Source organism: Bombina bombina, chromosome 4 (genome assembly GCF_027579735.1).
Source record: "Bombina bombina isolate aBomBom1 chromosome 4, aBomBom1.pri, whole genome shotgun sequence".
Taxonomy (NCBI): domain Eukaryota; kingdom Metazoa; phylum Chordata; class Amphibia; order Anura; family Bombinatoridae; genus Bombina; species Bombina bombina.
Genome location: NC_069502.1, coordinates 360,170,396 through 360,195,860, shown reverse-complemented (window position 1 = coordinate 360,195,860; position 25,465 = coordinate 360,170,396). Strand labels below are relative to the sequence as shown.

The 25,465-nt window shown below is 39.9% G+C and overlaps 1 protein-coding gene across 1 annotated transcript in view; it reads left to right on the top strand.

Moving 5' to 3' along the window:
* The window catches only part of WDR49 (WD repeat domain 49), a 408,032-nt gene that overhangs the window by 96,566 nt on the left and 286,001 nt on the right, over positions 1–25,465 (top strand). The window contains exon 7 of the mRNA XM_053711815.1: positions 9,257–9,490. Coding sequence (XP_053567790.1) covers positions 9,257–9,490 — 234 coding nt within the window. The remainder of the gene's footprint in view (positions 1–9,256; positions 9,491–25,465) is intronic.

Genomic DNA, 25,465 nt, shown 5'->3' with positions numbered 1-25,465 from the left:
TTCTGATAGATGCTCTAGCGGTTCCTTGGGTTTTCAGGTTGGTATACCTGTTTCCTCCATTTGCTCTGCTTCCATGAGTCATTGCTCGTATCAAACAGGAGAGGCCATCAGTGATTCTAATAGCCCCTGGGTAGCCACACAGGATCTGGTTTGCAGACCTAGTGGAGCTTTCATCTCTCCCACCTTGGAGACTACCTCTAAAGAAGGACCTCCTGATTCAGGGTCTCTTTCTTCATCAAAATCTTGTTTCTCTGAAGCTGACTGCTTGGAGATTGAACGCTTAATTCTGTCTAAGCGTGGTTTTTCTGAGTCGTTCATTGAGACCATGATTCAGGCTTGCAAGCCTGTTACTAGTAAGATTTACCATAATATATGGCGTAAATATCTTTATTGGTGTGAATCCAAAGGCTACTTTTAGAGTAGAATTAGAATTCCTAGAATTTTATCTTTTCTACAGGAAGGCCTGGAGAAGGCATTATCAGTCAGTACCCTGAAGGGTCAGATTTGTACTTTATCAGTTTTACTACATAATCGTTTAGCGCATGTGCCAGATGTGCAATCTTTTTGTCAAGCCTTGGCTAAAATCAGTCCTGTCTTTAAGTCTGTTGCTCCTCCTTGGAGCCTTAACCTTGTTCTTAAAGTTTTACAGCTAGCTACGTTTGAGCAGTTGCATTCCAAAGAAGTTGCATTCTCGAAGAGTCTCGTAACTCTCAGCTTTGCAGTGTGATTACCCTTATCTTATTTTTCATGCCGATAAGGCGGTTCTTCGTACTAAGTTAGGTTTCCTTCCTAAGGTTATTTCTAATAGAAATAACAATCAGAAAATTGTTTTTCCCTCTCTGTGTACTAATCCTTCTTCTTCCAAAGAACATTTATAACACAATTTGGATGTTGTAAGTGCTCTTAAATTCTACTTACAGGCGACTAAGGATTTTTGCCAGTCCTCTTTGTCTGTTTCTCTGGGAAACGTAAAGGTCAGAAAGCTACTGTTACAACTCTTTCTTTTTGGTTACAAAGTATAATTCGTTTGGCTTATGAGACTGCTAGACAGCAGCCTCCTGTGAGAACTACGGCTCATTCCACAAGAGTTGTTTCCTCTTCTTGGGCTTTCAAAAATTAAGCTTCTGTGGAACAAATTTGCAAGGCTGCAACTTGGTCTTCTTTACATACTTTTTCCAAATTTTCCAAATTTGATACTTTTGCCTCAGATGAAGCTTCTTTTGGGAGAAAGGTTCTTCAAGTGGTGGTGCCTTCTGTTTAGGACTGCCTGTTATGTCCCTCCCTATTTATCCATGTCCTCTAGCTTGGGTATTGGTTCCCAACAGTAATTACTCAAGCTCTTTCCGGATATGGTGAGTCCACGGCCCCACTCTTTATTTTAAGGCAGTTCTTATAACCTCAGGCACCTCTACACCTTGTGTTACTCCTTTTTCTCCATTTCCCTTCAGTCGAATGACTGAGAGTTGTGGGTAAGGGAGTGATACTTAGCAGTTTAACTGTGGTGCTCTTTGCCTCCTCCTGCTGGCCAGGAGTTATATTCCCGGTATTTACTCAAGCCGTGGACTCACCATATCTGGAAATAAATAAATTTATCAGGTAAGCATACATTTTTTTTTTTCTGTATGTTAAGAGAAGCTGCCTTATTCAGATTTAGTGCAGTTAGGACTCTCAGCCACACTCATGAAGCTACTAAACATTTCAAAGCTTCTTAGGCTTTTTTGATTTCTCATGCAATTATTGTTTCTTATGCATTGAGGAAAATTTAATCCTTTCAAGGTGACAGCACATTCTCCATAGTTACTACATTCATACTACATTTATATGATAACTTTGTTTAGCAGCTTGGCAAGCCAGCCATTTAGTTATTGGGACAATGGTCCTGCTGACATAGAAAACAAAAAGGGAAGGAGAAAAGCACACCTGTTTGTGGGGCACGTAGTAAGATTTGCCCAATCTTGTCAATCCAAATAGTCATACATCCAAAGCACTCCAGCCACCAGAAGAAATCTTTATTTAAAAGACCTTTATTTTAATTAGTTGGGTCCAAAAGTTTACCGGAACAACGTTTTGAACCTACAATAGGCTCTTAGTCATGTACTGATATAGGCATGCTTTGTAGCTTTTCTATAACCTTGATATGAAAAGCTTTGGTATAAACCACACTAGTTCCTTCCTTCCTCACTTCTCCCTCCCTCTTTTCCACAAAATATAGTTAGTGATAAATCAGTTTCTTTACACTTGTAGTGGTGATATATGAAGACACTCTGACACTTATTTTGTGACATCTGTGTTTTGTTCATGGGGATTCTAGATAAATTTATAATAGTCAAAATTCCCAGTTTTTTTCACTAACCAAAGAGCTCACTTTGATTACTTATCTATGGACTCCATTTGTCAAGCTGCAAAGGCAATTTTGGAGTCCTTAACTACTAGTCCTTACCTGTAGCTTCCTTACTTCTCTCCCACCTCAATCAAACATGTCAAAGTTAAGTCACACCAAACTCGTTCTTTCAGGGGCATTGACAAACCCTGCTATCATGTGCCTGTTCATGTGAGAACAAGGACAGTGCTTAAAAATCACTTACTTGAGCAATAATAAATTATGGAGACAGCAGAAGAGCAGAATCTGCTCACTCACCACAAAAATGGGTTGTACTGGTGTCCTAGCTAGGAATAAATAGAACCCTATACATGAGATAAAAATGCTCTTAAAATGAAAACAGCACCAGTGTAAGCTGCGAAGAGGTCACTTCTAGTTACTAGAATCACTTATTCATATAGCACAAAACAGCATTGGTCCTTTTTTTCACCTGTAGGGTCTTACACCATGATAAAAATGTTTCAGGAAACAGTGTCTCATGATTAATACCAGTAGAACCTAAAACTTTGTTGTCATGATGCTAGAGCCTACAAGTAAATAAGGTTCAGTTTTAATGGACTGGTGCCGCTATAGAATGTATATGTGAGCTGAAGTCAACAGGAAGAAAATGAGTTATATTGTAAGAAGAAGAGTCCTGAAGACTTCTGGGAGAATTTCTACATAATCCATGAATGAGGCAGGATACACTACAATTACCAGAAAATGTATGTTATTACTACCTATCACCTAGAATATGAGTTTTGCTTTCCTGTTTTAACGCTGAAAAAATGGCCATTTCAGCATAAAAAAACAGAACGCAGCCATTACAAGTCTTGTCGGTATTGCTATACCACAAGCATTTTAGCCTGTAACGCAACGTCAGTCCCGCACTCAAAAAAATTAAGTTTTTGAGTGGGATTTGACTAAAATGCTTGCGTTCCAGCCTATACCGACACGATCTGTTCTGCAATTTGATATCAGTAGTTATGAGTTTTGCGCAACAAAACTGTTACACAAAACTCATAATAAAAAAGTTACAAAGTAAATTAACACCCATAAACTACCTATTAATCCCTATTCCACCGCCCTCCCACATCTCAAACACAAAATTAAATTTATTAACCCCTAATCTGCAGCTTCTGACATCGCCGCCACTAATAAAATGTATTAACCCCTATTTTGCCACTCCCCAACATCGCAAAAAACTAAATTAAACTATTAACCCCTAAACCTAAACCTAACAACACCCTACCTTTATATTAAAATTACAATATCCCTATCTTAAAATAAATAAAAACGTACCTGTGAAATTAAAAAAACTGAGTTTAAACTATGTATTAAACTAAGATTACTATTATACTAAAATTAAAATAACTACAAATTAAATAAACTAAATTATACATTAAAAAAACCTAACACTAGTAAAAAAATGTAAAATTTACAGTTACAAAAAATAAAAAATACTAAATTACATAAAATAAAAAACACTAAATTACAAAAAGGTAACGAAATTATCCAAAATAAAAACAACTACACCTAATCTGATAGCCCTATAAAGATAAAAAAAGCCCCCCCAAAATAAAAAAACTCCCTAGCCTACAATAAACTACCAATGGCTATTCGAATCAGCTAATAGAATTTCAGTAGCTCTCATCCTATTGGCTGATTTGAACAACCAATAGGATTTCAGTAGCTCTCATCCTATTGGCTGATTTGAATTTCAAAAATCAAATCAGCCAATAGGAATGCAAGGGATGCTATTTTGAAAAGGCTACCTTGCATTGAAGATTCAGTGTATGGCGGCGACCGTATGAAGAGGATGCTCCGCGCCTGGATGAAGACTTCGCCGCCCAGATTTTAGAAACTGTAAGTGGATCATCAGGGGTTAGTGTTTTTTTTTGAGGTGTTTTTTTTTTAGATTAGGGTTTGGGCATTCTTAAAAGAGCTAAATGCCCTTTTCAGGGCGATGAAAAAGAGCTGAATGCCCTTTTAAGGACAATGCCCATACAAATGCCCTTTTCAGGGCAATGGGTAGCTTAGGTTTTTGTTAGAGTTAGTTTTTTTTATTTTGAGGGGTGGGTTTTACTGTTGGGGGTCTTTGTAATTTTTTCAAGGGAAAAGAGCTGATTTCTTTAGGGCAATGCCCTACAAAAGGCCCTTTTAAGGGCTATTTATTAGTAGTTTATTGTAGGCTAGGATATTTTTTATTTTGGGGGGATTTTTTATTTTTATAGGGCTATTAGATTAGGTTAATTGTTTTTATTTTTGATAATTTCGTTTATTTTTCGTAATTTAGTGTTTGTTATTTTTTGTAATTTAGTGTTTTTTAATTTTTGTAATTGTAGATTTTTTTTTAGTAGTGTTAGGTTTTTTTTAATGTGTAATTTAGTTTATTTAATTTGTAGTTATTTTAATATTAGTATAATAGTAATGTTAGTTTAATATATAGTTTAAACTTAGTTTTTTTTCATTTCAGAGGTAAGTTTTTATTTATTTTAAGATAGGGATATTGTAATTTTAATTTAAAGTTAGGGGGTTGTTCGGTTTAGGGGTTACTATGGTTACCCTTAGTCTCGCTGAGAGATGGACCGCTTAGTAGCCTGGATCCCTATTGCTGAAGAGGGGAGAAGCTGCTTTCCATAGTATTCTATATGAGTCTCGCAAATGTAGAATAATCCCCCTTAGCTGTAGTACAGCTAGGATACCCTTCTGCCCACAAAAACGAGTCAACGCTGCGATTGAGGGTCAACCAAGAACTCAGGACTGGGATGCCCAGCCTGCTTTTTATTGAGGTTACATGCACACAGGGCACTCCCAGGGGGGGAAGCATAAAATCCCCCATCACACATTTAGATAGAGAGACAATGTCCTTTGACAGGCCACAATAGGATTACAGTACTTCAGATAACAAGTTACACATAAGAAAACAATGCAGTCCATCTTATCAATTAGCAGTCTGACTCCGGAGGTGATTAGACAACGGGAATGTTTTATCACTAAACTTAATTAGAGCTGAGGCCAGCAAACTTGTATTTAGAAAATAGTTTCTAAAAGCTGAAAAAAAAGTTTAACTCTTTATGAAATTATACTTGTTACGGTTTTCTTGGAGCCCTTCTTAGGCGCTGGCTTGGCTGGTTCAGGCATTGCTGCTGGGAAATAAGCTCTTCACAACAAAATAACTAATGCTTCTGTAACAGTGCTCCCTTTCTGTGGAACACTCTGGCAGACACGGTCTGACCCCTTTTCGGGGCAGACTAAGGCTGTCCAGACCGCTGGTTATGCGGGGCTGAGGTCGGTTTGTCTGGACAACCCGTCGGCGTTGCCATTCTGTTTCCCAGGTCTGTAAGAAATGGTGAAATTGAAGGGTTGCAACGATAAACTCCAATGTAATAGCCTGCCGTTATCTCCAGAGACCCGGTTCAGCCACACCAATGGGTTATGGTCGGTGACCAGAGTGAACTCCTGCCCATATAAATAGGGAGTCAATTTCTTTAATGCCCACACCAAAGCCAAACACTCCTTTTCGACCGCTGCATAGCTGACTTCACGGGGCAGGAGCTTCCGGCTGATGTAGGCAACTGGATGCTCCCCTCCATCTTCGCCTACTTGGCTGAGGACGGCTCCCAGCCCGAACATGGAAGCATCTGTATGGACGATAAAACGTTTGTTAAGGGCTGGGGCCGCCAAGACAGGAGCGTTAATTAGAGCATTTTTGAGAGCCTGGAAAGCCGTTTCACAGTGGGGAGACCACAGGACCTGTCAAGGTAAGTTCTTCTTGGTCAAGTCAGTCAGGGGTTTGGCAAGTGTGCTGTAGTCTGGTACGAACCGTCTATAGTACCCTGCCGTGCCCAGGAAGGCTAGGACCTGAGTCTTAGTGATGGGGTGGGCCAATTGGCGACAGCTTCTATCTTGGCCGGCTCTGGTCGCTGCTTTCCACACCCCACCCGGTGACCCAGGTACTGTACCTCGGCCATCCCAAAGTGGCATTTTTCTGGCTTCAGAGTCAGGCCAGCAGCCCGGATCTGATCCAGAACCATTCCTACGTGAGCTAAGTGGTCCTCCCAGGACTCACTGTGGATCGCTATGTCGTCCAGGTAGGCGCAAGCAAAACTCTGGAAGCCATCCAGGAGCCTATCCACCAAGCGCTGGAATGTAGCTGGGGCATTCTTCATCCCAAACGGCATTACCCTAAACTGATATAAGCCGAATGGGGTGACGAATGCCGACTTGGGGATAGCCTCCGGGGCCAGGGGAATCTGCCAGTAACCTTTGCAGAGGTCAATAGTGGTCAGGTAATTTCCCCTGGCTATACGATCGAGTAGCTCGTCTACCCTGGGCATAGGGTAAGCGTCCGTCACGGTTTTTTCATTGAGCCTCCGATAGTCTATGCAGAACCGGGTGGTCCCATCTTTCTTGGGCACCAAGACAACTGGGGAGGCCCAGGGACTATCGGAGGGCTCAATTACCCTGAGTTGGAGCATCTCATCGATCTCCTTCTTCATTCCTGTCCTAACTGCTTTGGGGATTCGGTACGGAGCCTGGCGCAAGGGAGCTTGTCCCGGAGTATCTACCTGGTGGGTGATTAAAGTAGTGTACCCTGGCTTTGGGGAGAAGGTGAGGTGTTTGGACTGTAGGAGTTGGTTGAGCTGCTCCCTTTCAGTGGGACTAAGTCGGTCTCCTATCTGAACCTGAGCCACTATACCTGTGGGGAGACTCTTTTCTAATAGGTCTGGAATGGGTAGACTGTCGGGGTCTTCCTGAGGGGAACAACATACGGCCGTCACGTTCTCTGGTCGCTCAAAATATTCCTTGAGCATGTTTACATGGAATGTCTTTCTAAGATTGTTGTCGTGGCAGCTAGCTATCACATAAGTGGTGTCTCCCCTTTTCTCTACGGTCTGGTAGGGACCCTGCCAGGACGCCTGCAATTTGTCTGTCTTCACCAGCTTAAGTACTAACACCTTTTGTCCTATGGTGAAGATTCTCTTTCGGGCCCCCCGATCATACCATACTTTCTGTCTTCTCTGGGCCGACTGGAGATTAGCCCGCACGGATTTGGCTAATTGCTCCATTCGGTCCCTGAGTTCCAGCACGTATGGCACAATGGGGACACCGTCAGTGTCCATCTCTCCCTCCCAGTGCTCCCGGATCAGGTTTAGGGGTCCCCGTACCTTTCTTCTGTAGAGCAACTCGAAGGGAGAGAACCCTGTCGTTTCCTGGGGCACCTCCCGATAAGCAAATAGGAGGTGCGGCAGGAAGCGTTCTCAGTCTCGGTATTCCTGAGTGAACGTCTTGAGCATTTGCTTGAGGGTCCCATTGAACCTCTCACACAGCCCGTTCGTCTGGGGGTGGTATGGGGAGCTCAAGAGGGACTTAATTTTGCAAACCTGCCAAAAAAAAGCTGAAAAAAAAGTTTAACTCTTTATGAAACGATACTTGTTACGGTTTTCTTGGAGCCCTTCTTAGGCGCTGGCTTGGCTGGTTCAGGCATTGCTGCTGGGAAATAAGCTCTTCACAACAAAATAACTAATGCTTCTGTAACAGGGGTTAATAGTTTAATTTATTTTTTTGCGATGTGGGGGGCTGGCGGTTTAGGGGTTATATGTTTATTTAGTGGCGGTGATGTGGGAGGCCAGAGGTTTAGGAGTTTATAACTTTATTATAGTATGGGCGATGTCGGGGAGTGGCAGAATAGGGGTTAATAACTTTATTTAGGTGGCAGCGATGTCGGGAGTGGCAGATTAGGGGTTAATAACTTTATTTTGGTGTCGACGATGTCTGGGGCGGCGGATTAGGGGTATTTAGATGTGGGGTTTATGTTAGGGTGTTAGGTTTAAACATAACTTTTTTTCCCCCCATAGACATTAATGGAGTTGCGTTACGGCGATCACCATTCTGCGCTTCAGGTGTTAGTTTTTTTTTCTAACACGCTCTCCCTATTGATGTCTATGGGGAAAGCGTGCACAAGCACGTATTCTAAGCCCTTGGATTTTGTGCGTTTTGGAGCTCATTGCAACCATATCGCATGCACAAGGCGGCTTTTTAAAAACTTGTAATGGCAGCGCTATGGAGGGTGAAATAGCGCAACTTTTGTTGCGTTCGTTTTGCACCCTCTATAGCGCAAAACTTGTAATCTAGGTGATTGTGAGGAAATTGATGTATCTGTAAGAATAAATATTGTTATTTTTAGTGTCTCCGTACTCAATTCACTATACTATTACATTGTAACCATATATCACTGTTTTTTAAATAAAGGGGAGTAATGTTTCCTTCTGAAATAAATGGTTAAAGGGACAGTCTAGTCAAAATTAAACTTTCATGATTCAGATAGGGCATGTAAATGAAAACACTTTTCCAATTCACTTTTATCATCAAATTTGCTTTGTTCTCTTGGTATTCTTAGTTGAAAGCTAAACGAAAGCTAAACCTTGGTAGGCTCATATGCTAATTTCTAAACCCTTGAAGGCTGTCTCTCATCTCAATGCATTTGACAATTTTTCACAACTAGAGGGTGTTAGTTTATGTGTGCCATGTAGTTAACATTGTGCTCACGCCAGTGGGGTTACCTAGGAGTCAGCATTTATTGGCTAAAATGCAAGTCTGTCAAAAGAGCTGAAATAAGGGGGCAGTTTGCAGAGGCTTAGTTACAAGCTAATCACAGAGGTAAAAAGTATATTAATATAACCGTGTTGGTTATACAACACTGGGGAATGGGTAATAAAGGGATTATATATCTTTTTAAACAATAACAATTCTGGAGTAGACTGTCCCTTTAACTTTGCTTCCTCATGTTTTATCAAAGGAATGTTGTAATCAGTTATGTCATAGAGCTTTCTACTTATTTTTTTTTAATAAGCATTTACAAGAATATTAATATTTTTCATTCTTTTATAACAGGTTTTGAGAATATGGGATATTCACCATCAAATATGCATTCAAAGAATAGCTGGAATTTTCCCCAAAACTCTTGAGTTTAACTCTATTTTCTACTTCTATGAACCTCATGGTCGTTTATTTTTATCCTTCAATAATCAGTTGACTTTAATGGAAATGAGGAAAGAGACTTTCAGAAGAATTACAAGTCATGACAAACCTGTAACCTGTGTGCTCTACAACTCTGCCTTTAAGCAGGTGAATATTTACATTCTTAGAGTAATCGTGGTCTTGTTCAACCACTTTAATATTGCCACAGAAACATAGTTATGATAACCTTGAGACTCTTAGGGCTCCATGTACTAAGCCGTCAATTCATCCGTCATTTTAGACGCGGATAAACTCGCCGTTACTCGCCGCGGGCGAAATGGTGTCTGCTGTCACTATGTACTAATAATCCCCCAATAAATAGACAAGTCTAGCCCGCCGCGAGCAGTGGCGGATTATTGATAAATTTGACGCCTCGCTCGCCGCGACTAAGCTGATGTACTTAACTTTCAGTTGAATTGTCTGGCCAATTATTAACACGTGACATGCAAGGTCGCGGGAATAGAATTTTGCTCCTATAAAAGTTCAACTTATCTAAACAACTTTATTATTGTTCAAAAATTTTTGAAGAGTGATAACAGAGCGTTATTTTTGTAATATTTATTTACAATTTGGATATGGCTTCATCTGGATCTGATAATATATAAATATTAATATAAAAATAATTATAAAGATTGACAACTATACAATACAAATTTAAAATATAGATTACTCTTTAATTACAGTCGACAAATTTGGCGCAATTTATGTACATGGAAATGAGAGACAAATTAGACGCCAGTTATGCTGTACAATGCTGATATTACTGCTTTTTATATATATCTAGACTGGCGTCTAGATTGACTTTCCTATTGTTTTGTACCTTGCCCGCCACCTAAAAGGTGGCGAGGCAAAAATAACGAGGTGGGAGCGGAAATTGTAGCGAGCTGACAAATAGATTTTTTAGTACATTCGTTTTTGGCGAGTTGGTGGTCAAATGTGTGTAATTACAGTGAAAAATGGAGAGGTAGCGAGGTTTGGCGGATAAGTACGCTCGCAATTTTAAAGATGCGAGTTTGAACATAGTTGACGACTTTGTACATATCAGTTTGCGAGTTTTGACGCGAGATTTGTTGCGGGTAGCTCGCTGACTGCTTAGTACATGGAGCCCTTAATAGTGTTAAGGTATGACATTGTTTATTTGTCTAGCACTGCAAGTATTACACATGTTGAATGTACCTATCCCCTACTGATTAAAGGAACAAAATATCTATATGCTAAATAACTTGATGAAGCATAACTCTAAAAACCTGGCAAGAAAATATCACCTGAACATCTGTATGTAAAAATTAATACATTTTACCTCAAAATGTCTTCAGCTAACAACAGTAAGTACTATGTGGACAGTTATCCTTCTGTCAGTTTAATGTAAAATATACATATACTGTATATGCACTAAATATTTCCAAGGACAGTAAATTATTATTATCAGTTATTCCGCAGCGCTAGTAAAGTGAATGACACCTCACAAAACATGTCTGTAGTTAGGGTAGTAGTCTATTTAGACTCTCATCTCATTTCTGAGAATAATTTTAACCTCTTGGCTGCTGGAGGCCTGCAAGCAGTGTTATGCTTTGCAGCCCTCTCAGGCAATCAATGGCTTAAAGGGACACTGAACCCAAATTTCTTTCATGTAATTAGCAAGAGTCCATGAGCTAGTGACGTATGGGATATACAATCCTACCAGGAGGGGCAAAGTTTCCCAAACCTTAAAATGCCTATAAATACACCCCTCACCACACCCACAATTCAGTTTTACAAACTTTGCCTCCTATGGAGGTGGTGAAGTAAGTTTGTGCTAGATTCTACGTTGATATGCGCTCCGCAACAGGTTGGAGCCCGGTTTTCCTCTCAGCGTGCAGTGAATGTCAGAGGGATGTGAGGAGAGTATTGCCTATTTGAATTCAATGATCTCCTTCTACGGGGTCTATTTCATAGGTTCTCTGTTATCGGTCGTAGAGATTCATCTCTTACCTCCCTTTTCAGATCGACGATATACTCTTATATATACCATTACCTCTGCTGATTTTCGTTTCAGTACTGGTTTGGCTTTCTACAAACATGTAGATGAGTGTCCTGGGGTAAGTAAGTCTTATTTTCTGTGACACTCTAAGCTATGGTTGGGCACTTTGTTTATAAAGTTCTAAATATATGTATTCAAACATTTATTTGCCTTGACTCAGGATGTTCAACATTCCTTACTTTCAGACAGTCAGTTTCATATTTGGGATAATGCACTTGAATCAATTATTTTTCTTACCTTAAAAATTTGACTTTTTCTCCAACATAGGTGTGTCCGGTCCACGGCGTCATCCTTACTTGTGGGATATTCTCTTCCCCAACAGGAAATGGCAAAGAGCCCAGCAAAGCTGGTCACATGATCCCCCCTAGGCTCCGCCTTCCCCAGTCATTCTCTTTGCCGTTGCACAGGCAACATCTCCACGGAGATGGCTCAGAGTTTTTTGGTGTTTAAATGTAGTTTTTATTATTCAATCAAGAGTTTGTTATTTTAAAATAGTGCTGGTATGTACTATTTACTCTGAAACAGAAAAAAGATGAAGATTTCTGTTTGTAAGAGGAAGATGATTTTAGCAACCGTTACTAAAATCGATGGCTGTTTCCACACAGGACTGTTGAGATGAAGTAACTTCAGTTGGGGGGAACAGTGTGCAGACTTTTGCTGCTTGATGTATGACACATTTCTAACAAGACTTGGTAATGCTGGAAGCTGTCATTTTCCCTATGGGATCCGGTAAGCCATTTTATTAACAAGATATAAAGGGCTTCACAAGGGCTTTAAAGACTGGTAGACATTTTTCTGGGCTAAAACGATTATTTTATAAACATGTTTAATGGCTTATAGCTTTGAGGAGTTATTTTTATCTTGGGAATTTTGTTAAAAAAAACGGCAGGCTCTGTATTGGACACCTTTTTCACTGGGGGCCTTCTCTAATCATAGGCAGAGCCTCATTTTCGCGCCACTAATGCGCAGTTGTTTTTGGGAAGCAAGGCATGTGAGACTGCCGGACGGCAGCCTCCTGAAAGAATCACAGCTCACTCCACTAGGGCCGTGGCTTCCACATGGGCCTTCAAGAACGAGGCTTCTGTTGATCAGATATGTAAGGCAGCGACTTGGTCTTCACTGCACACTTTTACCAAATTCTACAAATTTGATACTTTTGCTTCTTCTGAGGCTATTTTTGGGAGAAAGGTTTTGCAAGCCGTGGTTCCTTCCATCTAGGCGACCTGATTTGCTCCCTCCCATCATCCGTGTCCTAAAGCTTTGGTATTGGTTCCCACAAGTAAGGATGACGCCGTGGACCGGACACACCTATGTTGGAGAAAACAGAATTTATGCTTACCTGATAAATTACTTTCTCCAACGGTGTGTCCGGTCCACGGCCCGCCCTGGTTTTTTGAATCAGGTCTGATGAATTATTTTCTCTAACTACAGTCACCACGGTATCATATGATTTCTCCTATGCATATTCCTCCTTTACGTCGGTCGAATGACTGGGGAAGGCGGAGCCTAGGGGGGATCATGTGACCAGCTTTGCTGGGCTCTTTGCCATTTCCTGTTGGGGAAGAGAATATCCCACAAGTAAGGATGACGCCGTGGACCGGACACACCGTTGGAGAAAGTAATTTATCAGGTAAGCATAAATTCTGTTTTTTCCCTGTGGGCTGTTAGGCTCGCGGGGGCTGAAAATGCTTCATTTTATTGCGCATTCTTGGCGCGGACTTTTTTGGCGCAAAAAATCTTTTCTGTTTCCGGCGTCATACGTGTCGCCGGAAGTTGCGTCATTTTTGACGTTCTTTTGCGCCAAAGATGTCGGCGTTCCGGATGTGGCGTCATTTTTGGCGCCAAAAAGCATTTAGGCGCCAAATAATGTGGGTGTCTTATTTGGCGCTAAAAAATATGGGCGTCGCTTTTGTGTCCACATTATTTAAGTCTCATTTTTTCTTTGCTTCTGGTTGCTAGAAGCTTGTTCATTGGCATTTTTTCCCATTCCTGAAACTGTCATTTAAGGAATTTGATCAATTTTGCTTTATATGTTGTTTTTTCTTTTACATATTGCAAGATGTCTCACGTTGCATCTGAGTCAGAAGATACTTCAGGAAAATTGCTGTCTGGTGCTGAAACTACCAAAGCTAAGTGTATCTGCTGTAAACTTTTGGTAGCTATTCCTCCAGCTGTTGTTTGTATTAATTGTCATGACAAACTTGTTAATGCAGATAATATTTCCTTTAGTAATGTACCATTACCTGTTGCAGTTCCATCAACATCTAATGTTCAGAATGTTCCTGATAACATAAGAGATTTTGTTTCTGAATCCATCAAGAAGGCTATGTCTGTTATTCCTCCTTCTAGTAAACATAAAAAATCTTTTAAAACTTCTCTTTATACAGATGAATTTTTAAATGAACATCATCATTCTGATTCTGATGACTCTTCTGGTTCAGAGGATTCTGTCTCAGAGATTGATGCTGATAAATCTTCATATTTATTTAAAATGGAATTTATTCATTCTTTACTTAAAGAAGTACTAATTGCTTTAGAAATTGAGGATTCTGGTCCTCTTGATACTAATTCTAAACGTTTAGATAAGGTCTTTAAATCTTCTGTGGTTATTCCAGAAGTTTTTCCTGTTCCTAGTGCTATTTCTGAAGTAATTTCCAGAGAATGGGATAAATTGGGTAATTCATTTACTCCTTCTAAACGTTTTAAGCAATTATATCCTGTGCCGTCTGACAGATTAGAATTTTAGGACAAAATCCCTAGAGTTGATGGGGCTATTTCTACCCTTGCTAAACGTACTACTATTCCTACGTCAGATGGTACTTCGTTTAAAAATCCTTTAGATAGGAAAATTGAATCCTTTCTAAGAAAAGCTTATCTGTGTTCAGGTAATCTTCTTAGACCTGCTATATCATTGGCTGATGTTGCTGCAGCTTCAACTTTTTGGTTGGAAACTTTAGCGCAACAAGTAACAGATCATGATTCTCATAATATTATTATTCTTCTTCAATTATTGGACATTAAATTACTTTCTTGGAAAGTTTTGTTCCTTTTGGCGATCTCTTCTGCCAGAAGAGTCTCTGAATTATCTGCTCTTTCTTGTGAGTCTCCTTTTCTGATTTTTCATCAGGATAAGGCGGTGTTGCGAACTTCTTTTGAATTTTTACCTAAAGTTGTGAATTCCAACAACATTAGTAGAGAAATTGTGGTTCTTTCATTATGTCCTAATCCTAAGAATTTTAAGGAGAAATCGTTGCATTCTTTGGATGTTGTTAGAGCTTTGAAATATTATGTTGAAGCTACTAAGTCTTTCCGAAAGACTTCTAGTCTATTTGTTATCTTTTCCGGTTCTAGAAAAGGCCAGAAAGCTTCTGCCATTTCTTTGGCATCTTGGTTGAAATCTTTAATTCATCATGCCTATGTCGAGTCGGGTAAAACTCCGCCTCAAAGGATTACAGCTCATTCTACTAGGTCAGTTTCTACTTCCTGGGCGTTTAGGAATGAAGCTTCGGTTGATCAGATTTGCAAAGCAGCAACTTGGTCCTCTTTGCATACTTTTACTAAATTCTACCATTTTGATGTATTTTCTTCTTCTGAAGCAGTTTTTGGTAGAAAAGTACTTCAGGCAGCGGTTTCAGTTTGAATCTTCTGTTTATGTTTTTCATTAAACTTTATTTTGGGTGTGGATTATTTTCAGCAGGAATTGGCTGTCTTTATTTTATCCCTCCCTCTCTAGTGACTCTTGCGTGGAAAGATCCACATCTTGGGTAGTCATTATCCCATACGTCACTAGCTCATGGACTCTTGCTAATTACATGAAAGAAAACATAATTTATGTAAGAACTTACCTGATAAATTCATTTCTTTCATATTAGCAAGAGTCCATGAGGCCCGCCCTTTTTTGTGGTGGTTATGATTTTTTTGTATAAAGCACAATTATTCCAATTCCAATTTTGTCCCTCCCTCTCTAGTGACTCTTGTGTGGAAAGATCCACATCTTGGGTAGTCATTATCCCATACGTCACTAGCTCATGGACTCTTGCTAATTACATGAAAGAAAACATAATTTATGTAAGAACTTACCTGATAAATTCATTTCTTTCATATTAGCAAGAGTCCATGAGGCCCGCCCTTTTTTGTGGTGGTTATGATTTTTTTGTATAAAGCACAATTATTCCAATTCCTAATTTTATATGCTTTCACACTTTTTTCTTATCACCCCACTTCTTGGCTATTCGTTAAACTGAATTGTGGGTGTGGTGAGGGGTGTATTTATAGGCATTTTAAGGTTTGGGAAACTTTGCCCCTCCTGGTAGGAATGTATATCCCATACGTCACTAGCTCATGGACTCTTGCTAATATGAAAGAAATGAATTTATCAGGTAAGTTCTTACATAAATTATGTTATTTTTGAAAATTAGACACCCTAGGGTTTTTCAAATGCTGATATTTTAACACTTTCCATGCACTAATTCAACCACCAGTCTTTGTCAAACTTTTGGGTAGTCATTTTTTTGTGTTATTTTTCACACACATTGTACTTTAGGCATGGATTTTCAGTTCCTGTTATGTGTTACTGCCAAAAACCACCTCAATATGTGTTCAACAACATCTCCTGAGTACAGTGATACCACCTATGTATAGGTGTGTCGGGTTCTCTGGGGGCTAAATGGCCTTATTTTTAGGTAGCGCATTCCAGTTTTTCAACTTGGAATTTTCACATCGGTCATCATGCACCCATGTCCTATTTGGGACATTTCTGAAGCTGGCCAATGGAATTTACCCCCATCAAACCATATATTTTTGAAAAGTAGACACCCTAGGGTATTTCAAATGCTGGTATTTTAACACTTTCCATGCACTAATTCAACCACTAGTCTTTGTCAAACTTTTGTGTAGTCATTTTTTTGTGTTATTTTTCACACACATTGTATTTTTAGGCATGGATTTTCAGTTCCTGTTATGTGTTACTGCCAAAAACCACCTCAATATGTGTTCAACAACATCACCTGAGTACAGTTATACCACCTATGTATAGGTGTGTTGGGTTCTCTGGGGGCTAAATGGTCTTATTTTCAGGTAGCGCATTCCAGTTTTTCAACTTGGAATTTTCACATCGGTCATCATGCACCCATGTCCTATTTGGGACATTTCTGAAGCTGGCCAATGGAATTTACCCCCATCAAACCATATATTTTTGAAACGTAGACACCCTAGGGTTTTTCAAATGCTGATATTTTAACACTTTCCATGCACTAATTCAACCACCAGTCTTTGTCAAACTTTTGGGTAGTCATTTTTTTGTGTTATTTTTCACACACATTGTACTTTAGGCATGGATTTTCAGTTCCTGTTATGTGTTACTGCCAAAAACCACCTCAATATGTGTTCAACAACATCTCCTGAGTACAGTGATACCACCTATGTATAGGTGTGTCGGGTTCTCTGGGGGCTAAATGGCCTTATTTTTAGGTAGCGCATTCCAGTTTTTCAACTTGGAATTTTCACATCGGTCATCATGCACCCATGTCCTATTTGGGACATTTCTGAAGCTGGCCAATGGAATTTACCCCCATCAAACCATATATTTTTGAAAAGTAGACACCCTAGGGTTTTTCAAATGCTGATATTTTAACACTTTCCATGCACTAATTCAACCACCAGTCTTTGTCAAACTTTTGGGTAGTCATTTTTTTGTGTTATTTTTCACACACATTGTACTTTAGGCATGGATTTTCAGTTCCTGTTATGTGTTACTGCCAAAAACCACCTCAATATGTGTTCAACAACATCTCCTGAGTACAGTGATACCACCTATGTATAAGTGTGTCGGGTTCTCTGGGGGCTAAATGGCCTTATTTTTAGGTAGCGCATTCCAGTTTTTCAACTTGGAATTTTCACATCGGTCATCATGCACCCATGTCCTATTTGGGACATTTCTGAAGCTGGCCAATGGAATTTACCCCCATCAAACCATATATTTTTGAAAAGTAGACACCCTAGGGTTTTTCAAATGCTGATATTTTAACACTTTCCATGCACTAATTCAACCACCAGTCTTTGTCAAACTTTTGGGTAGTCATTTTTTTGTGTTATTTTTCACACACATTGTACTTTAGGCATGGATTTTCAGTTCCTGTTATGTGTTACTGCCAAAAACCACCTCAATATGTGTTCAACAACATCTCCTGAGTACAGTGATACCACCTATGTATAGGTGTGTCGGGTTCTCTGGGGGCTAAATGGCCTTATTTTTAGGTAGCGCATTCCAGTTTTTCAACTTGGAATTTTCACATCGGTCATCATGCACCCATGTCCTATTTGGGACATTTCTGAAGCTGGCCAATGGAATTTACCCCCATCAAACCATATATTTTTGAAAAGTAGACACCCTAGGGTTTTTCAAATGCTGATATTTTAACACTTTCCATGCACTAATTCAACCACCAGTCTTTGTCAAACTTTTGGGTAGTCATTTTTTTGTGTTATTTTTCACACACATTGTATTTTAGGCATGGATTTTCAGTTCCTGTTATGTGTTACTGCCAAAAAACACCTCAATATGTGTTCAACAACCTCTCCTGAGTACAGTGATACCACCCATGTATAGGTGTGTTGGGTTCTCTGGGGGCTAAAAGGCCTTGGGGTCGATCCGATAAAAATCGTCGCCCGCAAAAGCCGGCGACGCCAATAATTGCGCGGATTTGGTATCCTATATACGGCGTAACCTAGAAGTTACGCGCGTATATTTCTGCCGTCGCCCGCAGTTTTTTGGGCCATAGGCAGGTATACCAAACCCGCGCAGTTTGGTATCCAATATGCAGCGTAAGGACTTACGTGGCGAAAATGGAGAAAACTTACTCCATTTTCACCTCGCCACAAAAAGCAGCCGTAAGAAGCCTTACGCTGACTATTGGAGCCCCGTAACTCCCTAAACTAACTAGAAAATAAACCTAACACCTAACGCATGCGCAATGTCTATCTCCCTGTCAACCGCGATCTGCTAAAATAAACCTAACACCTAACGCATGCGCAATGTCTATCTCCCTGTCAACCGCGATCCCCCCCCCCCCCCGAAATCCCTAATAAAGTTATTACCCCCTAAACCGCCGCTCCCGGACCCCGCCGCCATCTACATAAACTAACCCCCTACTGTGAGCCTCTAAAACCGCCGCCATCTACCTTATCTATCCCCTAATCTGACCCCTTACACCGCCGCCACCTATATAAAAATTATTAACCCCTAATCTAATCCCCCTATACCGCCGCCAGCTATATTAATATTATTAACCCCTAATGTAAGCCCCTTACACCGCCGCCATCTCTATTAAAATGATTAACCCCTAATTTAATCTACCTACCCCGCCGCCAGCTATATTATCTATATTAACCCTAAGTATATTATAGTTAATATAGTTATTACATTATATATATTAACTATATTAACCCTAATTATATTAGGGTTAATATAGTTACTATAGTATTTATATTAACTATATTAACTCTATCTAACACTAACACCCCTAACTATATTTATATTAAATTAATCTAATTAATTTATAAACTAAAATATTCCTATTTAAATCTAAATACTTACCTATAAAATAAACCCTAAGATAGCTACAATATAATTAATAATTACATTGTAGCTATGTTAGGGTTAATATTTATTTTACAGGTAAATTGTTAATTATTTTAACTAGGTATAATAGATATTAAATAGTTATTAACTATTTAATATCTACCTAGTTAAAATAATTACCCAATTACCTGTAAAATAAATCCTAACCTAAGTTACAAATACACCTACACTATCAATAAATTTAATAAACTACAAACATCTATCTAAAAATACAATTAAATTAACTAAACTAAATTACAAAAAAAAACAAACACTAAATTACAAAAAATAAAAAAAAGATTACAAGATTTTTAAGCTAATTACACCTATTCTAAGCCCCCTAATAAAATAATAAACCCCCAAAATAAAAAAAATTCCCTGCCCTATTCTAAATTAAACATATTTCAAAGCTCTTTACCTTACCAGCCCTTAAAAGGGCCTTTTGTGGGGCATGCCCCAAAGAATTCAGCTCTTTTGCATTCAACAAATACAATCCCCCCCCCCCATTACAACCCACCACCCACATACCCCTATTCTAAACCCACCCAAACCCCCCTTAAAAAAGCCTAACACTACCCCCCTGAAGATCTCCCTACCTTGTCTTCACCACACCGGGCCGAACTCCTGATCCGATCCGGGCGATGTCGTCCTCCAAGCGGCAAAGAAGAATTCTTCCTCCGGCGATGTCATCCTCCAAGCGGCAAAGAAGAATTCTTCCTCCGGCGACGTCTTCCTCCAAGCGGCAGCAAAGTCTTCATTCTTCCGGCGGCATCTTCAATCTTCTTTCTTCGCTCCGCCGCCGCGGAGCATCCATCCCGGCCGACTGCTAAACTTGGAATGAGGTACCTTTAAATGACGTCATCCAAGATGGCGTCCGCCGAATTCCGATTGGCTGATAGGATTCTATCAGCCAATCGGAATTAAGTTAAAAAAATCTGATTGGCTGATTGAATCAGCCAATCAGATTCAAGTTCAATCCGATTGGCTGATCCAATCAGCCAATCAGATTGAGCTTGCATTCTATTGGCTGTTCCGATCAGCCAATAGAATGCGAGCTCAATCTGATTGGCTGATTGGATCAGCCAATCGGATTGAACTTGAATCTGATTGGCTGATTCAATCAGCCAATCAGATTTTTTTAACTTAATTCCGATTGGCTGATAGAATCCTATCAGCCAATCGGAATTCGGCGGACGCCATCTTGGATGACGTCATTTAAAGGTACCTCATTCCAAGTTTAGCAGTCGGCCGGGATGGATGCTCCGCGGCGGCGGAGCGAAGAAAGAAGATTGAAGATGCCGCCGGAAGAATGAAGACTTTGCTGCCGCTTGGAGGAAGACGTCGCCGGAGGAAGAATTCTTCTTTGCCGCTTGGAGGATGACATCGCCGGAGGAAGAATTCTTCTTTGCCGCTTGGAGGACGACATCGCCCGGATCGGATCAGGAGTTCGGCCCGGTGTGGTGAAGACAAGGTAGGGAGATCTTCAGGGGGGTAGTGTTAGGCTTTTTTAAGGGGGGTTTGGGTGGGTTTAGAATAGGGGTATGTGGGTGGTGGGTTGTAATGGGGGGGGGGGATTGTATTTGTTGAATGCAAAAGAGCTGAATTCTTTGGGGCATGCCCCACAAAAGGCCCTTTTAAGGGCTGGTAAGGTAAAGAGCTTTGAAATATGTTTAATTTAGAATAGGGCAGGGAATTTTTTTTATTTTGGGGGTTTATTATTTTATTAGGGGGCTTAGAATAGGTGTAATTAGCTTAAAAATCTTGTAATCTTTTTTTTATTTTTTGTAATTTAGTGTTTTTTTTTTTTTGTAATTTAGTTTAGTTAATTTAATTGTATTTTTAGATAGATGTTTGTACTTTATTTAATTTATTGATAGTGTAGGTGTATTTATAACTTAGGTTAGGATTTATTTTACAGGTAATTATTTTAACTAGGTAGATATTAAATAGTTAATAACTATTTAATATCTATTATACCTAGTTAAAATAATTAACAATTTACCTGTAAAATAAATATTAACCCTAACATAGCTACAATGTAATTATTAATTATATTGTAGCTATCTTAGGGTTTATTTTATAGGTATTTAGATTTAAATAGGAATATTTTAGTTTATAAATTAATTAGATTAATTTAATATAAATATAGTTAGGGGTGTTAGTGTTAGATAGAGTTAATATAGTTAATATAAATACTATAGTAACTATATTAACCCTAATATAATTAGGGTTAATATAGTTAATATATATCTGTAATAACTATATTAACTATAATATACTTAGGGTTAATATAGATAATATAGCTGGCGGCGGGGTAGGTAGATTAAATTAGGGGTTAATCATTTTAATAGAGATGGCGGCGGTGTAAGGGGCTTACATTAGGGGTTAATAATTTTAATATAGATGGCGGCGGTGTTAGGGGCTCACTTTAGGGGGTTATAGATATAATATAGCTGGCGGCGGGGTACGGGAGCGGCGGTTTAGGGGTTAATAGCTTTTTTATTGTTAGGCTAGTGAGGGGGGATAGCGGATAGAGGGTTAGACAGTGCGGGCTATGTTAGGGAGGCGTGTTAGACAGTGCGGGCTATGTTAGGGAGGCGTGTTAGACAGTGCGGGCTATGTTAGGGAGGCGTGTTAGACAGTGCGGGTGTTTTAGACTTTAGTCAGGTTTTATAGGCGCCGGCAGATTCTAACGTGGCGCAAGTCACTGGCGACGCCAGAAATTTGTACTTACGCAGATTTCTGGACATCGCTGGTTTGTGAGACTTACGGCACGTTAGCATCTGACGGCGACCTATATGGGATGGCTCGAGTTGCGAGCTGAAACTGCGGGCGACGCCGGTTCCCTCGCTTGCGCCGCAAACTGCGATCTATATCGGATCGCGCCCCTTATTTTTAGGAAGCCCATTCCATTTTTTCCACTTTGAATTTTCACATCCCATGCACCCATGTCCTATTTAAGACATTTCTGAAGCCGGCCAATGTAATTTACCTCAATCAAACCATATATTTTTGAAAAGTAGACTTCCTAGGGTATTTCAAATGCAGGTATTTTAACACTTTCCATGCACTAATTTAACCACTAGTCTTTGTCAAACTATTGGGCATTCATATTTTTGTGTTATTGTTCACATACATTGTACTTTAGACATGGATTCACAGCTCCTGTTATGTGTTACTACCAAAGAAGACACCAATATGTGGTCACCAACATCTCCTGAGTTCAGTGATACCACCTATGCATAGGTTTGGTGGCTTGTTTGGGGGGTGCAATGCCAAATGTCTGACATGCGTTTGTGATTTTTTTTCACATTTAACATATTTTCTTTGCCTATCGTCTTTTTGGGGGGTCTTTTAACATACCCCAATTTATTTGTTTTCCATGAATGTGCATATATTTGAAAAGTTGACACCCCAAGGTATTGTATATGGTGTGCTTTGATGCCTTTGAAGCAACCGTTTTAGCCCAAAAAATTGGAGAAAGTGTATGGTGGTTATTTTTCAATTTTCATTTTTACAGACACATTGCTTTTTGACTATGATTTAGGAGAGACTGTTGTAAGTTATTGCAAAAGAATACTTCAGGTTGTTTTCTGCAAGGCACCCTGAGTACACCTATGCCCCCCATGCATAGGTTTGCCAGGATTTTGGGAAGGTTATGTTACAAATTTATGACTTGTGATTTTAGTTATTAACAATGAGAGTATTTCTTCTGATAGGCCTATCTTTAGTTTGTGGCCTATCGCATACCCCACTTTTATTTATTGCCATGAAAGTGTATATTTTTTAAATGTTGACACCCCAAGGTATTGTATATGGTGTGCTTTGATGCCTTTGAAGCAACCGTTTTAGCCCAAAAAATTGGAGAAAGTGTATGGTGGTAATTTTTCAATTTTCATTTTTACAGACACATTGCTTTTTGACTATGATTTAGGAGAGACTGTTGTAAGTTATTACAAAAACATACTTCAGGTTGTTTTTTGCAAGGCACCCTGAGAACACCTATGTCCCCCATGCATAGGTTTGACAGGGGTTTTGGTTAAAAAAAAATAACAGGCCCAATTTTAGAAAAAAATAGTAGTGAAATGTAAAAATCTGGCACAGTAAAAGTAAAAAAAAAAAAAATCCATCTAACAGTAAACATAACCAAAAATATATATATATATATATATATATATATATATATATAACACCAAATGTATTTATTTTTTTAAAAATTGACCATTGTATGGTACCGCTTGAAGCAGTCCCCAATGCAGAGTGCAGGCTGTCCAGGGCAATCAGGACAGTGATATATGGTGTCCCTTCTCTTCCCCCTCTTGGTACAGACTCTGCATTTTATTTGTGGTTTCTGCTTTGCGGTAGTAGGGGGGATTTTAAAAATAAAATGAGTTGCCCCAACTCTGCTCTCTCCCATCACCGCCCGGGGAGCAGGTGCATCATGGTACAAAATCCCAGTAATAATCTGGAGCTGAAACTGTAAAAAAGTTTTTTTAACTCTGGGGTTTGCTTTTTTGAACAACAAAAAAGTGTTGTGGGTTGCAATCTGCATTAGGTAAATTGCAACCTTTTTGTACCAGGCCCTTGTCTTCCGCATAATTAGGTAGGGCTGCAGCAGCTGATCAGCCAGATCAACCCCACCCATATGCCGGTTATAAGACTTGATGCACACTGGCTTCCTTATGATCTCAGCTCTGCCACGAACAGAAACCGCCACTGTCCTCTCTGTGTGGATGGTGGTAAGAAGGTATACATCCTTCTTGTCTCTGTACTTAAGTGCCAACAGCTCCTCTTGGCGCAGAGCTGAGGTCTCCCCCCTTCGTAGCCGGGTGCGTACAAGTTGTCCTGGGAAACCTACGCGGTTCTTTTTAATTGTACCGCAAGCTACTGTATCAAAGCAATACAGTAGCTTGAACAAAAGGACACTTGTATAAAAATTGTCTAAGTACAAGTGATACCCTTTGTTCATTAGGGGTAATATCAGGTCCCAGACAATCTTGCCAGTGGTTCCCATATGTTCTGGGCAACCTGGAGGGTCAAGGTGGCTATCCTTTCCCTCATACACCCGGAAGGCCTGAGTATACCCAGTCTCGCTGTCACAGAGCTTATACACCTTTACCCCATATCTGGAGCGTTTGGAAGGAATATACTGCTTGAATCCAAGCCTTCCCTTATACTTCATTAGGGATTCATCAACGCATATATTCCTTCCAGGTGTATAAGCCTCTGCAAACCTGGCAGAAAAGTGGGTTATCAGGGGGCGGATTTTATACAGCCTGTCAAATTGGGGATGCTCCCTAGGGGGGCACAGGCTGTTGTCGCTGAAGTGCATGAAATGCAGAATCATTTCATACCTCTTCCTCGACATAGTCTGGGAGAAAATGGGGGTAGAGCAGATGGGGCTACTACTCCAGTAGGAGCGAATGGAGGGTTTCTTTATGATGCCCATCAGCATAGTCAATGCCCAGAATTTTTTGAATTCTGGCACATTGATGGGGGCCCATTGCTGCTTTGCCAAATATGTTCCAGGCTTTGCAGCACGGAACTGATGGGCATATAAATTAGTTTGGGCGACAATGTTTCCCAATATATCATCGCCCAGAAACACTTCCAGAAACTGCTGGGGGCTAAAACCTGCCACATCTATATTTATGCCAGCATTTGCTGTGAAGGGTGGGATATCTGGCCTCTGGAGATGAGGCGTTACCCACTCTTCAGCAGCAATGGCAGCAACACGCCTCCTTCTGGCAGGGGGTCTAGCAGGGGGGCTGGCAGGGGGGGTAGCAGGGGGGCTGGCAGGGGGGCTAGCAGCCACAGATACATCACTATCAGTTGAGACTGCATCTAGTGATGTATCTGAGCACATGGCAGGGTCAAAATTGGGGTCTGAGTCAGAAATAGAGGCATCTGACTCTGACGCAAGAATGGCATACGCCTCCTCAGCACTATATCTTTTCTGTGACATTTTTGTATCTGTCACAGAAAACAATTACTAAAAAAATTAAATTAACTAAATTAATTAACTAAATTAACTAGCAAAAAAGTACAGCTATGCTACTTCCAGTGATTTATAGCGATCACTGGCAAGCTAGGGGTTAATGGCTCTGAAAATTAAATTAAATTAACTAAATGTCTCTGAAAAGAGCCTTTGGGTTTTTAAAAAATTACAACAACAAAATTAACCCCTAAAAAAATGCACAGACAGCAAAAAAGTACAGCTATGCAACTGCCAGTGATTTATAGCGATCACTGGCAAGCTAGGGGTTAATGGCTCTGAAAATTAAATTAAATTAACTAAATTAATTAACTAAATTAACTAGCAAAAAAGTACAGCTATGCTACTGCCAGTGATTTATAGCGATCACTGGCAAGCTAGGGGTTAATGGCTCTGAAAATTAAATTAAATTAACTAAATGTTTCTGAAAAGAGCCTTTGGGTTTTTAAA